At 38.3% G+C, this 16,360-nt stretch overlaps 1 protein-coding gene across 1 annotated transcript in view; it reads left to right on the top strand.

Annotated features, from left to right (window-relative positions):
• Positions 1-16,360, top strand: part of LOC140849251 (serine/threonine-protein kinase TAO1-like) — a 212,864-nt gene that overhangs the window by 174,643 nt on the left and 21,861 nt on the right. The window contains 1 exon segment of the mRNA XM_073236240.1: positions 1,151-1,382. Within this exon segment, the coding sequence (XP_073092341.1) occupies positions 1,151-1,382 (232 nt within the window).

The raw sequence follows: 16,360 nt of genomic DNA, 5'->3' as shown, positions 1-16,360 counted from the left end.
TGGTTTATTTAGATTGGGGCCCAAACATGGTGTAGACGTTGCATTTCATTGTCTTTTAAGCCTTTTAGTCTCCTGTGCCCTTTTTTTTATTACTGTGGACTGGGTCATTTGCTTTGTAGGAATTCTCGCATTTGAATTTGGCTGATTCCAACCTCATGGTGTCATTTAATGCATTCCTCTTTACTTTGCATTTCCTGTAAACTGGTCATTAGATCTAGGGGCATGATTATATTTACATTAATTTTTTTCCTTTTAAAAATTTTTGCGAGGAATGTTCATAAGGGTTACTGTGTTACACTTCCTTTTGCATCACATCAAAAGCTATATAATGTCTAGTTGTCCCACTTTGAAGTCATATTTGATGAGTGGGCTCAGATATTCTCATTCATCAACAATTTCTCCATCAACTTCTTCCCATTGTCATTGACTATTGTGTATTTTTTCACACTAAAACTATTTCTAGTCAGCTATATATATTTGTAAACCTTTGAGTTGTCCAAAACTGATTCTGACGGCTACCCAACCACTGATTTCTAAGTACATAGAGTCTCCTAACTTTCTAATGGAAACTTTATGGTTTCTGTTTGTTTTTCACTTAATGCTCTGATCTTTCTGGAATATGGTATCAGATGAGATTCCATTTTTATTTTCTTCCAGGTGGTTAGCCACTTGTGCCTGTGTTGTTTTTCCCATTAAATTAATTAGTGCTTTTGTCCTGCATTAAAAACTTACAAACTTCATTCTGTTTCTGTTTTACTAATTACTGGTTCCTACACCAATACCATATTTATTACATTAGAGTGACCTTATGGTGTATCTAATAAGGCTACATTCTCCTTACACATTTTCTTCTTCAATCTTTTTACCTAATGGTTTTGGTAGCCATTCATGATAATTGCCTTGATTTATTATTTCAATAGAGATTATTACCTTTGCTTTTAAGAACTTAATTTTACACATTTTAGCAATATAAGTTATATATGATTCCTACAGTACATCTCTTTGATTTTTAAATATACATCCTTTAAAATAGCCAGAGTGGACATTTTTATGATTCACTTTAAACCAGAATAATTATTGCTTCTGTAGTTTATATATTTTTTAAAATAAATGAGCTTTCTTTTTGCTTCCCCCCACCAACCCACAACAGATGGAAGAAGAGATATTGACATTTCAGAATGAGTGCAGTGAAAGAATACGAAGCCTGCTAGAGCGTCGAGCAAAAGAGATGAAAGCTTTCAAATCTGAAAGCGAGGGACTAGGTTTTGGAAACGACCTCTCTAACCTTGCCCCTGAGGCATTCAGCCAAACCCCCCCTGGACCTCCTCACAGGGCGCATCCCATAGGTGGCCTACCACAAGCCTGGGGCCATCCAATACAAGGTGGGTCCCCAGCGATGCAGGTCACCCTTCTGAGCCAATGCATGGGGTACCCCGAGGTAGCAGTATGTGAGTTCGCAATAGCCTTCGGGTTCTGAGGCAGACAGCTGCCGGGGGATGGACGGAACAGGGCATGAACAGAAGCACCAGTGTCACTTGACAAATATCCAATGGGTCACACATGTCTTACACGTGACCTAATAATTGAGAATGGTGAGGAGGAGCCAAGATGGCGGTGTGAGTAGGACAGCAGAAGTCTCCTCCCAAAAACATATATATTTTTGAAAATACAAGAAATACGACCATTCCTAAAACAGAGACCAGAAGATACAGTACAATAGCCAGGCTACATCTACATCTGCGAGAACCCAGTGCCTCACGAAGGGGATAAGATACAAGCCATGGCCTAGCAGGACCAGAGGGAGCCCAGGAATGCTAAATACCCAGCCCTAGCCATCCGCACCAGAGCATGGACACACAGTGCGTGGTGTGCTGGATACTAGGGAAACTGAACAGTAAAACCTGCGAGCGGGTCCCCACGGCCAGCGCACCTGGGACAAAAGAAAAGCATGTGCTTTTTGAAGGTCTTAAAGGGACAGGGGCCTCACAGCTGGATGGAGGCATCCCGGCATATAGCCCAGCAGCTGGGAATCCCCAGGAACTCCAGGTGCCCCAACCCCATGGGCGACAACATAGCTTGGCGGCCCCCCACAGTGATAAACAGCCTCCCGCCCACTCCCCCTCTGGCGCGGCCCCACCAGAGCAGAGCAGCAGCCTAAAAGTGGCCACGCCCACAGCAACCGCATGGAGCTTACTCCACAGTAGCGGGGCAAGAATCAGAGACCCCATCTGCACGCAGCTGCCCAGTAAAAGCCACTAGGGGTCACCGTTCTCCCAGGAAAGAAAGGTCAGGAGCAAGTGGAAAGGGACTTTGATCTCCCAGCTGACACACATGCCAAGTGCCTACGACTACCTCTATCACCATGAAAAGGCAGAAGAATTTGATACAGACCAGACTAACCCAGACATCCTCCCCTGAGAGGGAATCTGAGGAGATAGATTTAACCAATCTTCCTGAAAAAGAATTCAAAATAAAGGTCATAACCATGCTGATGGACTTGCAGAGAAATATGCAAGAGCTAAGGAGGGAGAACACAGAAATAAAACAATCTCCGGAAGGATTTAAAAGCGGAATGGACGAGATGCAAGAGGCCATTAATGGAATAGAAATCAATGAACAGGAACGCAGAGAAGCTGACGCAGGGAGAGAGATAAAAGGATCTCCAGGAGTGAAAGAATATTGAGAGAACTATGTGACCAATCAGAATGGAACAATATCCACATTATAGGGGTACCAGAAGAAGAGAGAGAAAAAGGGATAAAAAGTGTCTTTGAAGAAATAATTGCTGAAAACTTCCCCAAACTGGGGGAGGAAATAGCCTCTCACACCATGGAAGCACACAGAACTCCCAACACAAGGGACCCAAGGAGGACAAGACCAAGACACATAATAATTAAAATGGCAGAGATGAAGGACAAGGGCAGAGTACTAAAGGCAGCCAGAGAGAGAAAAAAAGTCACCTACAAAGGAAAACCCTTCAGGTTATCATCAGACTTCTCAACAGAAACCTTACAGGCCAGAAGAGAATGGCATGATATATTTAATGCAATGAAAGAGAAGGGCCTTGAATGAAGGATACTATACCCAGCACGATTATCATTTAAATATGAAGGAGGGATTAAGCAATTCCCAGAAAAGCAAAAATTGAGGGAAAGGCTAAACAGATGTCACCAGAGAAAATAAAATCACAGCAAAGAAAGCGGACCAATCAATTACTAACTAAAGGCAAAAAACAAAATCAACTACCCACAAAAGCAGTCAAAGGAAACACAAAAGAGCACACACACATACACACACACACACACACACACACACACACACACACACACACAGAAAAACACCTAACATACAAAGAATGGAGGAGGAGGAATAAGAAGGGAGAGAAATGAAGAATCATCAGACTGTGTTTATGATAGCTTAATAAGTGAGTGAAGTTAGACAGTAAGATAGTAAAGAAGCTAACCTTGAACCTTTGGTAACCAAAACCTAAATCCTGCAATGGCAATAAGTAGATATCTTTCAATAATCACTGTAAGTGTAAATGGACTGAATGCACCAATCAAAAGACACAGAGTAATAGAATGGATAAAAAAGCAAGACCCATCTGTATGCTGCTTACAAGAGACTCACCTCAAACCCAAAGACATGCACAGACTAAAAGTCAAGGGATGGAGAAAGATATTTCATGCAAACAAGAAGGTGTTTCAGTACTAGTATCAGACAAAATAGACTTCAAAACAAAGAAAGTCACAAGAGATAAAGAAGGACATTATATAATGATAAAGGGCTCAGTCCAACAAGAGAATATCACCATTATAAACATCTATGCACCCAACACAGGAGCACCAACATATGTGAAACAAATACTAACAGAATTAAAGGAGGAAATAGAATGCAGTGCATTCATTTTAGGAGACTTCAACACACCACTCGAAAGGACAGATCCACCAGACAGAAAACAAGTAAGGACACAGAGGCACTGAACAACACACTAGAACAGATGGACCTAATAGACATCTATGGAACTCTACACCCAAAAGCAACAGGATACACATTCTTCTCAAGTGCACATGGAGCACTCTCCAAAATAGACCACATACTAGGCCACAAAAAGAGCCTCAGTAAATTCAAAAAGATTGAAATTCTACCAACCAACTTCTCAGACCACAAAGGCATAAAACTAGGAATAAATTGCACAAAGAAAGCAAAAAAGGTCACAAACCCATGGAGGCTTAACAACATGCTCCTAAATAATCAATGGATCAACAACCAAATCAAAATAATTGAGAATGGCCATTCTGCTGGAACAGTCCAGCAAAGGAAACTCCCTGTAGACATCATCACAAGCAGCCTCCTCGCTTGGGTGCTACCATGTGGAAGCTGAGTACAGATGGTATATTTTATTCATTTTTGTAAAGCGTTCTGTTTTGTGTTTACTAATTGGGATGTCATAGTATTTAGCTGTCAGGTTTTGTGCTTTGTTTTGTTTTTAACTTTTGGGGAAATTTTATGTAAAGGGGAATTGGTGTGTATGTGTGTTTATTAAATATGCACACACACACACATACAGTGCACGTGGTAAAAAGAAACTGGTTAGATAGGGGGTATTTTCTGAAAACTGCAAAAACAATTCAGCAACGTGGCTTGACTCATCACTTTTGGACAAGTCTATCCTAAGAAATTTGTGCAAAGATCTAAAGCCTTTCTCTGTATACCCCAGGTTCTTATGAGCCGCTCACAGCAGCCAGCATATGCTAAAACAAGTTATTATGGAAACACACCTGTATCCCCTCACCAATGTATTTTGGTTATTAAATAAATGTATTTTGTCTGACTTTTATTTATTAAATTGGCCTCATTTGGAGTAGGAAAAAAGTGGAAATCCATGAACACTAAAGGGTTGCATTGACTCTTTCAGAGAGTAGAAGACAACCTAATTCTTTTTCTGAATGCTGCAAGCTTGTCAGGGATTTTTTTTTTTTTTTTTTGGTCTATTCAATTGTGCCTTCTTTGTGGTATGGTGAGATGGAGGTGCTTCAGGAGATCCCAAGTTTTGTGGAAATTACATTGTCAAACTTGTAAGCCTCCAAAGGGGAAGACAAAAAGGGTGAGAGGGGCCCCTGAAAGCTCATATGAGGGGTATGTTCAGTAGCAGAGTGAGGAGATGAAGCCTATGTATATCCTGATATTTTGTTGCTTATGCTGTGATACGTCATCCTAGCTGAGCTAAGCTCTGTTAACTTCCAAGACCCCAAACAGTACTTTTACTTTGTTTATACAAAAACAAAGACATGTAACCAATACAAATCAAAGGCCAGAGGTATTTGAATGATGCCGTATTTACAGACCACCATCTCTTGGAATTCTCATCACACTACTTAGACATAATTCGATTACCCCCTTTTGGTTTATGGGGTTTCCTGTTTACAAGTAGAATAGCCCGTTATTTAAGTGCTTAGTTGCCGAGTGAGCCAGGAGTCACTGAGCCTGTGACTTTACCAGGGCTGACTAACCCTCAGCACCACTGTAGGTTTTGCTGCATGTGCAGGTCCTCTTCCTTTTTTTTTTTTTTTTTTTTTTCTGTTGTTGATTGCTGTTTTTGTTGCTGCAATACTTTACAAACTTCTAGTTTCTTGAGACTTAGTGATTGCTTGGCATCATGTTAACATCACACGACAGAAAATACCACTTGCAGAAGTCTAAAGCCTCGGTGCTAACGTACTACTGAAAAGGAACCAGCAAGTTTGGCAAATAAAAAAAAAAACACTACAGTGAGTTATGGTGGTCAGGAAATCTCTTGACGAAAGCTAACTTCTTTTTTCCAGAGAGGGGTGTGTTTTGTTTTATTTTGTTTTGTTTTGTAATGAAGGATCCACCTGATGCTGACAGTCAGATGTGACTTGGGGTCCCACCGCCAGTGTGGAGACTGAGCTGCAGGTGGGTGGGGAGCCATGAATATGACTTGAAGGGAAAAAATGTCCTTCCCCGTGAGCGCTCCAAGTTCCTTTAGGTTGCTGTCCTGCCCTCTCCCCAGTTGTCTTGAAGAACCAGGAGCCCTGCTGCTGACAGACTCCTGCTTTTCACAGAGGGCTCCAAGGTAGCATTCTCCACGGCCTCTCAGTGATGCTCTCCGCCTAGACCAGACCAATCACCATTGAAATCTTGGTTTTCTCAACCAATTTAAGTCTTCTCCAGGTACGTCAGCCCAGTCTGCCTGAATCCACCCCTTTAGGACTTTCTAGCATTCATTTAATGGGAACTGGGAGAAAAATTAATATTTCAGTGTAAATATTTTTAAAACCAAGATCGCAGTAGAATTCACACACAGTCATAGGCAGTGTTTCATGTAGCGCTCTGGTCCGTCGTCCTCCTGGCCACGGTTGAGATCACCAGTTTTTAGGTGGACATAACATGTACTTGATTCTACTGAAAGGGACTTAATTATTTCAATAGCTCTTCTGCATTCAAATATTGTACAGTATCTCAGACAAATTGAGATATCTACATGTTTAGAGGAAAGTGATAGGACCAACCTTTAGAATTTATAAAATGTCCAAAAATATAATGGAATTTGATACCTTTTAAAAAATTCTTACTAGATCTGGCTCCTTTACTGAAGCAGATCAGTTTTGCATATAAAACTCTAAAATCGAAATGGACTTAAATTAGTCAAACTGAATTACTGAGTTCATGCAGACTACATGTACTTGTAAAATCGTGATTGAACACTGACTCCAAATGTCTGTCCAGTAGGGCTTCGTTTTTGCCACAGGACCCGAGCCAGTTTTACATCACTATACCTGAATTATTCCATTAAGTTAATTTGAATTAAAATATATATGGTTTGAAAAAAAAATAAAATGAATAAAATATATATAGTTTGCAAAAAGATTCAAATTAATTCAGATTAATCATTCAGATTGGTTTGTGTGTGTTTGTAAGATTAACTTCTGAGGAATCTCAATCATGGTAGGAATCATCAAAGAGTAAAAGCAGGAAAATCTGAAGGATTTTGAAAGATCCTAAAGAAAGAAGCAGGCACTTTCTCAATCAGTGTACAAATGTCAACCTTCGATTAAACTAATACTACCTCCTCCCCAGTGCTGGTGTTCACTTAATATGTATGTGTTTAAGAAAATAATAAATATGGGAAATTTGTCCAGCATATCAGAAATTTGTAAATGCTATATCTGGTATCCAGAACTTGGCAGTAAAAAGTTTCCTGTGTTCACTGTCTCTCCCTTCTTTTAAGTTAACATTTTGAAAATGTAAAACCTCATACCTTGAGATAATTCTTAATTGGGTTCCCTTCCTTTCATACATATTTTTTTCTGTTTATTAAAATCAGCTGTATCCCCAAATTACAGTATCTACAGGTATTTTCACTGATATATAAGGTTAGCTGGAAAATGTATTTATATTATTTTTATTCAGAACTGCCATTCTTTTCAGTGATCTCTATACCTGGAGATGACTAGTCCTGCATTTAAAGCCACACCCACAGGTATAATACGCTTAGTACTCTAAGCCAAGGATTTACCAGTAAATTGAACTTTTTAGCATAACCATCATGATGTTCAGCTGCCTAGACATCAGATAAACACCACTCAGCAAACTAAGAAACTGTCCTTGACACTCCTTCCCACTCCCGCCTGTTTCCTCACCCCCTTTTCAAAAACCAAAACCTCTGTTATGAGTGTCTTTTTCAGACCATAAGGCAGACTTTAGTAACTTTCTGCTTTAAGTACTAAGTATCTGGCATTTTAAACTTTCATAGAGTACATTGTGTTGGACACTGGAATAATACTCTTCATTTTCACCTGTGAAATATGACTTTATTGTACTTGAAACACCTCTTTTGCATTTCTCCATTTGTGCCATTCACTAGTGGAGATGAATTGTATTATACCATGATCTACTGGCTTTTTAAAAAGCTGTTAAGTATGCACATTTTTGGTATAGCTATTATCATTTGTATGTATATATTGTATATACACATGAGTGCCCATATGTGTGTATAGATAGGTGGATGTATCTCATACTGTACATTTCCATCAGGGCACTTAAGGTTCTGTTACTTGGTTATTTCAGTCCTCAGTTAAGGCAAGAATGCATGTGTTTCTTAAGAGTGAGTACTCTGGGTTGATATTTATGAAAAGATGGTCATTAGATGCTATCTTTTCTTTTTTAATACCCTCTTAGCACTTGTGTGGGTGGGAAGAAAACTGGGTAAAATGTGGATCCATAAGATGCAATGCAGTAAAAAGTACTGGGGATGGAGCCAGTTAGTGTTTCCATGGGTCTGTGTCGTGATACAGTAAAAAATAAGTGATGCGGAGAGAAACGAACCATGGAGATTGAAAAACACTGGTGGTGATTCCTCTGCAAAGATGATAGCCAATCACATAATCTTCATGTGCGCTATCTCTACATTTTTCTTAGTGATGCCGTTGATCCTTGTACTTTCTGTACTCCATTAATACTAATAACTATTAATTTTGCTAAGGACCAAAATAGCCAAGAAAGGAGTTGCGGTTATGGCATCTAAGGTTCTCCTAAACTAAAGTCTACAGGCCATGGCCACTGGGGGAGGGATATGGGGTTGGCAGGGGGCTTTCTCTCTCCAGCTGCCTCTTCCTGCTTGCTAATAGTTCTTCCCGCACCTTCTGCCCCTTCTGAGCCACTACTATATAAGCACAGATTTGGCCCAACACAGCAGCCCTTTCCGACGAATTTTATATGGTCCTGCATATTTTTGTCCCATTCTCCCAATGTAAAGTGTCTAGTGTGTATTCAATTCAGGAAATAATATGTTTAAGTATATAAGTATGAATCGCTATTAGTGATATAAGGAGGTTTCTGTTTTTTAGATAAACTTCTTCCTCTAAGGGGAAAAGTCACATCTTGGGCTGCCATCTTGGAGCTGCTTACCAAAATACAGATCATTATTAAAGAAAAACAAATTCGCTATTCTGTTTTTCCTCATCTAACGTGATAGGGCTCCCACCAGTTTGTAGCATTGCCTTTGAAAAGGCCCTCTAAGTTGGTAAGAACTGGAAGTTTCCCATGCTCAGATTCCTTAAAAGGATGAAGAGTGTGCTGTACATGTAGCAGACTTGCCTCTAGTGCACAAGGACTCTGACTGAAGTGTATTTTGCTGTGTCTCTGGTTATGTTGTCTGAACTTTTATGAAATCATTACAATAGGTCTGCATTGGAAATGCTTCTTTGTGAAAACCTAATTTTATTGAACACTGTCTAGAAAAAGAAATTGAAGCTGTGAACTCTTCCTTTATTGTGCATTTATAATTTCTACTGGATTCTGGTAGCCCTCTTTATAGTCACATGGACTAATTTTTCCCTCATTTATATTCAGATTTACAAAATCTCACTCATACAAGGGAAGAGAAACCATTTGGCCTAATGGTAGTCTTCAGATCACAAGTTACCAAGAATGGACTAACAGTTACCAAAGGGAAAGGGACTGGGGAGGATGGGTGGGAAGGGAGGGATAAGGGGAAAAAGAAGCATTATGATTACCACACATAATGTGGTGGGTGGGGGCCACGGGGAAGGCAGTATAGCAACTGCAATGTTGTTCATTGTAAGTGTATATTAATGATACCAAAAAATAATAAAAATAAAATAGAAAAAAAAATGATAAATGTGCCAGGTGGGGAACTGAAACTCATTACATTGCTGATGGGAGTGTAAAATGGTGCAACTATTTGGGAAACTCTTTAACAGATGCTTATCAAGTTAAATAAACATTTACTAGGATAGAGTAAGTCCTTAACTAGTTATCATTTACTCAAAAGAAATTATAACACTGGCACACAGGAACTAGCACACAGCAGCTTTATTCATAATGGCCAAAAACTGCAAATAATACAAATATCTATCAATAAATTAATGTATTATAGAATTATGGTATATTCACACAGTGAAATACTATGCATCATAATAACAAGGAGTAGAGTACTGATACGTGGCAGCAACACAGGTGACTATGGAAAGCATTATGTTCAGCCAAATCCAGAAACAAAATAGCACACACTATACAATTTCCCTGAATTCTCTAACAGGCAAAATTTGTCTAAAGTAATAGATCTACGGTTGTCTGGGACTAGTAGGGGGCAGAAAAGGGGATGTGAGAACAAAAGGAACCACAGGAACTTCACAGGATGATAGAATGTTCTACATATTATTGGGATAGTGAATTATACGAATGTACACTTTTCAAAACCAACTGTACATGCATTTACTGCATGTAAGTCATACCTCAATTATATATGTGTATATATATATATATATAGTGCAAACTTCTGAACAACGTATGGAAGGATCTGTATGAAATGCTAATATTTCTCTCTTAAAGTAAGTAGGGCTGTGAAGAGCATTGCCTGTTAGCCTAGACATCTGTATTACCTAAATTTTTGTAGCAATCGCTCATAATTTTAAGAAATTTTGTTCTAAATTTGAGAAAAATAAAACAGAATATTTTAAAAACCACAACACATACTCTAATTAGGAAGACTACCCAAATGGCTATTAGCAAATTTTTTAATCCACAAAAGACTAACACATTTTAAAAAATTACTATGTCAAAAAATTTGAATCAAACACAAGAACAGAAACATCCAGATTAAGGGTTAATGTTCCTTAAATATATACATATCATTCAAATCACTCAGAAAGTACCTAATCTGCCAATATATAAATGGCCAAAGGATTTCAACATTCCATAAACAGGTAATAGAGATAATTGGGAGAAGTCAAAACCTGAAGCATAATGGGTGTAGTCATGAGTTTTCTGATTCCGTTTTCCTCTATCTCCTGGATTTGACCTAAGAGTTGCCTGAGTAACTATTTTGATAGTGCTGATGACAAGAAAACCCTTAAAAGGAGTCCCCTTCTTCTATCCCCAAGGGGACCCTGTGACCTGGAGATGGTGAGGAAATATGCTGGGGTTTTTTCCTACTCTTTTTCCTCTTCGCCCTAGACTTGCAGTGCCAGAGGAACAGAAAAACCCTGTGAGAAAAACCTTTCTCTCCGGCCAGAAAAGCTAGAAACAGGGCCTCTGTTGCCCAAACAGTATGAGGAGAATTGCCATTATGTTTTTTTTCCTTTTCTCTCCTTTCTGCACTGTATGCAAGGACAGCCCCAGTTACGGGGAACTGTACAATGCAGAAGTCTAAGGGCGTCTGTGTCTTTCTGACCAAAGTAACTGGGAAAAGGCCACTGGAATCTGAAGAGAATGGGGGAAATCATGGAGAGGAAACAACTGGAAAAGACATGCCTATCCTGGGTATAAAGTAATACAAGTAACTTGTGTTTGTATAAAATAGACTCAGAAAGTATAGCAAAGGCTATGAGAAAGAGAACTAATGTACGATATATACTATTGCCTAAGTCCTAGACTATCACTGAGAGACATAGCACAGGCCAAATGTAAAGAGCACAGGGAAAGTTTTGAAAGTAGAACTGGTATTAGAACCGCCACCCACAGAAAGTGAGACAGAACGTGTCATCTACACTGGTTGCTGTCTGCTAAAACAAACAAATCAACCTCCAGAAGATGCAAACATGACTCAGAAATGACAATATCATATTCAAAATGACCAGAATAAAATCCAAAATCTACTGCACATGCTAAAACAAACAACACACACACACACCACTGGAGAATGTGACAAATTATCAAGGGAAAGAAAGGACAGATGCCTATTTTGAGAAGCCTAATGTTGGAATTGTCACATAAGACTTTAAAGCAGCTATTATAACCATAGTAAATGCAGTAATGGTTAACACTCTCAAAATAATTGGAAAGACTGAAGTTCTTAGCAGAAAAATAAGAACTATAAAAGAAGATCCACATCGAGAAATTTAGAACTGAAAAATATAATTACCAGAAATTACAAAAGAAATTGCATGGGCTCAACTGCTGAACAGAGATGATAGAAGGGTCTGTAAACTTGAAGATAACAGAGCAGCAGAAATTATCTACACTGAAGAAAGACAGGAAAAAACACTGGAAAAAATGAATACATCCTTAGAAACTTGTGGGACAGTATCAAACTGTCTAAACTTCACATTATAGGTGTTATATAAAGGAAAAGAGAGAGAATTTTATTTTTTTAGAGAAAATAATTCTTACTCAAAGCAGGAAAGAGCCCAGATTTGACAAAAACATAAATTTAGAGATTCAAGATGCTCAGCAAGCCCCAAACAGAGCAAATTCAAAAGAGTTTAGGCCTGATAAGGCCTAAAATTAAAATCAGTAACAAACAGTTAGGCCTGATAAGGCCTAGACATGTCATAATGCTAAAAAGCAAAGATAAACTAAAATTTGAATGATCACAGATTTCTCATAAAATACAGTGGAGGCCACAGAATGTCAAATGATTAAGGTGAGGAAAGGAAAGAACTGCCAACCCAGAAGAGAATCCTTTATCTAAGCAAAAGTCTTGTAGAATGAATGCAAAAAGCAGAGAGAGAGAAAGACTTAGATGAAGGAAAGCTAAGAGAATCTGACCTCCATTAAGGGAAATGTAAAATATCAAACAAAAGACAGCTGAAGGCTGTATTAATACTACATGAAATATTCAGAGCTTCAGAGCTAGGAAAATTACAAGGAGTAGAGAGACATTACATAATGTCATGATTCCATTCATCAAATTATTTAGGCCTGCTCTAATCTTTATTATGTCCCTCCTTCTACTGACTTTGGGCATCATTTGTTCTACTTTCTCTAGTTTTGTTAATTGTGAGTTTAGACTGTTCATATTGGATTTTTCTTCTTTCCTGAGGCAGGCCCGTATCGCAATATACTTCCCTCTTAGCACGGCCTTCACTGCATCCCACAGATTTTGCAGTGTTGAGTTAGTGTTGTCATTTGTCTCCATATATTGCTTGATCTGTTTTTATTTGGTCTTTGATCCATTGATTATTTAGGAGCATGTTGTTAAGCCTCCATGGGTTTGTAGGCTTTTTCATTTTCTTTGAGTAATTTATTTCTAGTTTCATACTATGGTGGTCTGAGAAGCTGGTTCAATTTCAATATTTTTGAATTTACTGAGGCTCTTTTTTGTGGCCTAGTATATGGTCTATTCTTGAAAACGTTCCCTGTGCACCTGAGAAGAATGTGTATCCTGTGGCTTTTGGGTGTAGAGTTCCATAGATGTCTATTAGGTCCATCTGTTCTAATGTGTTGTTCAGTACCTCTGTCTCCTTACTTATTTTCTGTCTGGTTGATCTGTACTTTGGAGTGAGTGGTGTGTTGAAGTCTCCTAAAATGAATGCATTGCATTCTATTTCCTCTTTTAATTCTGTTAGTATTTGTTTCACATATGTAGGTGCTCCTGTGTTGGGTACGTAGATATTTATAATGGTTATATCCTCTTGTTGGACTGATCCCTTTATCATTATGTAATGTCTTTCTTTGTTTCTTGTGACTCTTTGTTTTGAAGTCTACTTTGTCTGATACAAGTACTGCAATTCCTGCTTTTTTCTCCCTATTAGATGCATGAAATATCGTTTTCCACCCCTTTACTTTCAGTCTGTGTATGTCTTTGGGCTTGAAGTGAGTCTCTTGTAGGCAGCATATAGACAGGTCTTGTTTTGTTATCCATTCAGTGACTCGATGTCCTTGGATTAGTATATTCAAACCATTTACATTTAGGGTGATTATCGATAAGTATGTACTTATTGCCATTGCAGGCTTTAGATTCATGGTTACCAAAGGTTCAAGGGTAACTTCCTTACTATCTAAGAGTCTAAACTCAGTTAGTATGCTATTACAAACACAATCTTAAGGTTGTTATTTTTTTCTCTCTGCCTTTTTTCCTCCTCCATCCTTTTTCTCTCTCTTCTTCTGGTACCCCTCTAATATGAATATTGTTCCATTTGGATTGGTCACACAGTTCTCTCAATATTCTTTCATTCCTAAAGATCCTTTTTTCTGTGCCTCAGCTTCTTTGTTTCCTCTTCTCCACTTTCTTTTTCATTTATCCTCTCCCCCACCATATCTAATCCACTTTTAAATACCCCCTTTGTACTCTGTAATGAATGGATCTCTGTGCTGATTTATTTCCTGAGTTCTTGAATGTTTTTCTGTACCTCCATGGTCATGTTTATGATCTTTTTGGAATATATTTCAGGAAGGTTGATGAGTTCATTTCATTTTCACTTGACCCTTTGTAATGTGTTTTGGGGATTTGGGTTTGAACCAGGCTCCTTTGACATTTCATATTTGTATGTGGCACCCTCTAGTATCCAGACATTTGTTCTCTGAGCTGAGTTTCCTGCTCATGTTCTGGCATTTGCCTTGTAACCTACAACAATGGAGAGGAAAGAATGAAACAAAGCAAAACCTTTTTCTTTCAAAACCATCTTAGACCAGTCTACTATCAACTAAGTAGGTAATTCATGTAGGAGATCCCAGTCAACAGCTTCTAATAAAATTTCATCTGAAAAAGCAGACAAGCTAGATGGTTCTAAAATTTAAATGGGAATGTAAAGGACCTAGAATAGCCAATATTTTGAAGGGGCATAAAAAGTTGGTAAATGTCCATCAGCATAGCAAAATGTTGTAGAATCACTACTTGTCCTCTCTCTGTTGTACAGCCCTCCCTCCCCTTTCTCCCTCCCCCCATGCATGCTAATCTTAATACCCCCTTTCTTCTCTCCCCCCCCTTATCCCTCCCTGCCCACCCATCCTCCCCAGTTCCTTTCCCTTTGGTACCTGTTAGTCCATTTTTGGATTCTGTAATTCTGCTGCTGCTTTGTTCCTTCAGTTTTTCCTTTGTTCTTATACTCCTCAGATGAATGAAATCATTTGGTATTTCTCTTTCTCCACTTGGCTTATTTCACTGAGCATAATACTCTCCAGCTCCATCCATGTTGCTGCACACGGTAGGATTTTCCCTCTTCTTATGGCTGAGTACTATTCCATTGTGTATATGTACCACATCTTCTTTATCCATTCATCTACCGATGGACATTTAGGTTGCTTCCAATTTTTGGCTATTGTAACTAGTGCTGCGATAAACATAGGGGTGCATCTGTCTTTCTCAAACTTGATTGCTGTGTTCTTAGGGTAAATTCCTAGGAGTGGAATTCCTGGGTCAAATGGTAGGTCTGTTTTGAGCATTTTGAGGAACCTCCATACTGCTTTCCACAATGATTGAACTAATTTACATTCCCACCAGCAGTGTAGGAGGGTTCCCAGAAAGGAAAGTTTTTAACAAATTCTGCTGTAACAACTGGTTCTCTGTATTCAAAGTAAATAAATACTTAATCATGCTATATATAGAAATTAATTTGAAAAGTCACTTGACCTAAACCTAAAATCCAGAGTCATACAGCAGAATAAAACACAGAATATTGTCATGACCTTGGGGTCAGCAAATATTTCTTGGTAGGACACAAAAACACTGACTATAATGAAAAAAATGTACAAACTGGATTGTTAGAGACAAAATTCACATAATGTATGATTAATCATTTAAAGTAAACAATTCAGTAGTATTTAGTATATTCATGATGTTTTGCAAGACTGCCCGTATCTAGTTACAAAACATGTATAATATTTCAGAAGAAAACCCTGTGTGTTTTAAGCAGTTGCTCCCCCATCTCTCCTTCTGGTAACCATCAAAATATTTTCTGTCTATGGCTTATGTATTTTGAATGTTTCATATAATATGTGACCTGTTGTATCTGGCTTCTTTCACCTAGCATGCTTCCAAGATTCATCCATATTGTATAGGATGTATCAGTACTAAATTCCTTTTTATGGCTGAATAATATCCCACTGTATGCTCATACCCTCATTTGTTTATCCATTTATTTGTTGCTGGACCTCTGTGTTGTTTCCACCTTTTGGCTATTGTGAATACTGCTGTTACTTTATAGATCCTGAAAAAGGAGCCAGGTGTTGAGGCTATGATTATTGCTTTTTCTCTCCCCATACATTTACCTCTCCATATGATTTTCTCCTATACTTTCTTCTGCGAATTCCCCACTCCAACTATGTGGACATTTTGCCACCATACCCCTCCCTTTTTATATGCCTAAGAAAAGTTAGTACACACACACAAAATTATAAACCAATCTCTTTGGAGAGCAAGAGTTAGATGAAATAATAACAGCTCCAATCAGTCAATATATAATAAGAATAACATGAATTATCAAGAAGGATGATTAGAAAACTGGTTAATATTAATGAAGTATATTTCATGGATCAGAGGAGAAAAACAGGACCATCCTAGTTTTTAAGGTCTTAGTAAACTGAATCTTGAGGAGTACTTCCTTTGCATGATAAAAATTTCTATTTAATTAACACTTATTGAGAAACAGCATAT

The sequence above is a fragment of the Manis javanica genome, chromosome 4, assembly GCF_040802235.1.
Source record: "Manis javanica isolate MJ-LG chromosome 4, MJ_LKY, whole genome shotgun sequence".
Classification (NCBI taxonomy): domain Eukaryota; kingdom Metazoa; phylum Chordata; class Mammalia; order Pholidota; family Manidae; genus Manis; species Manis javanica.
Note: the sequence above shows the minus strand (reverse complement) of the source record. Positions and strands in the feature narration are given on the sequence as shown.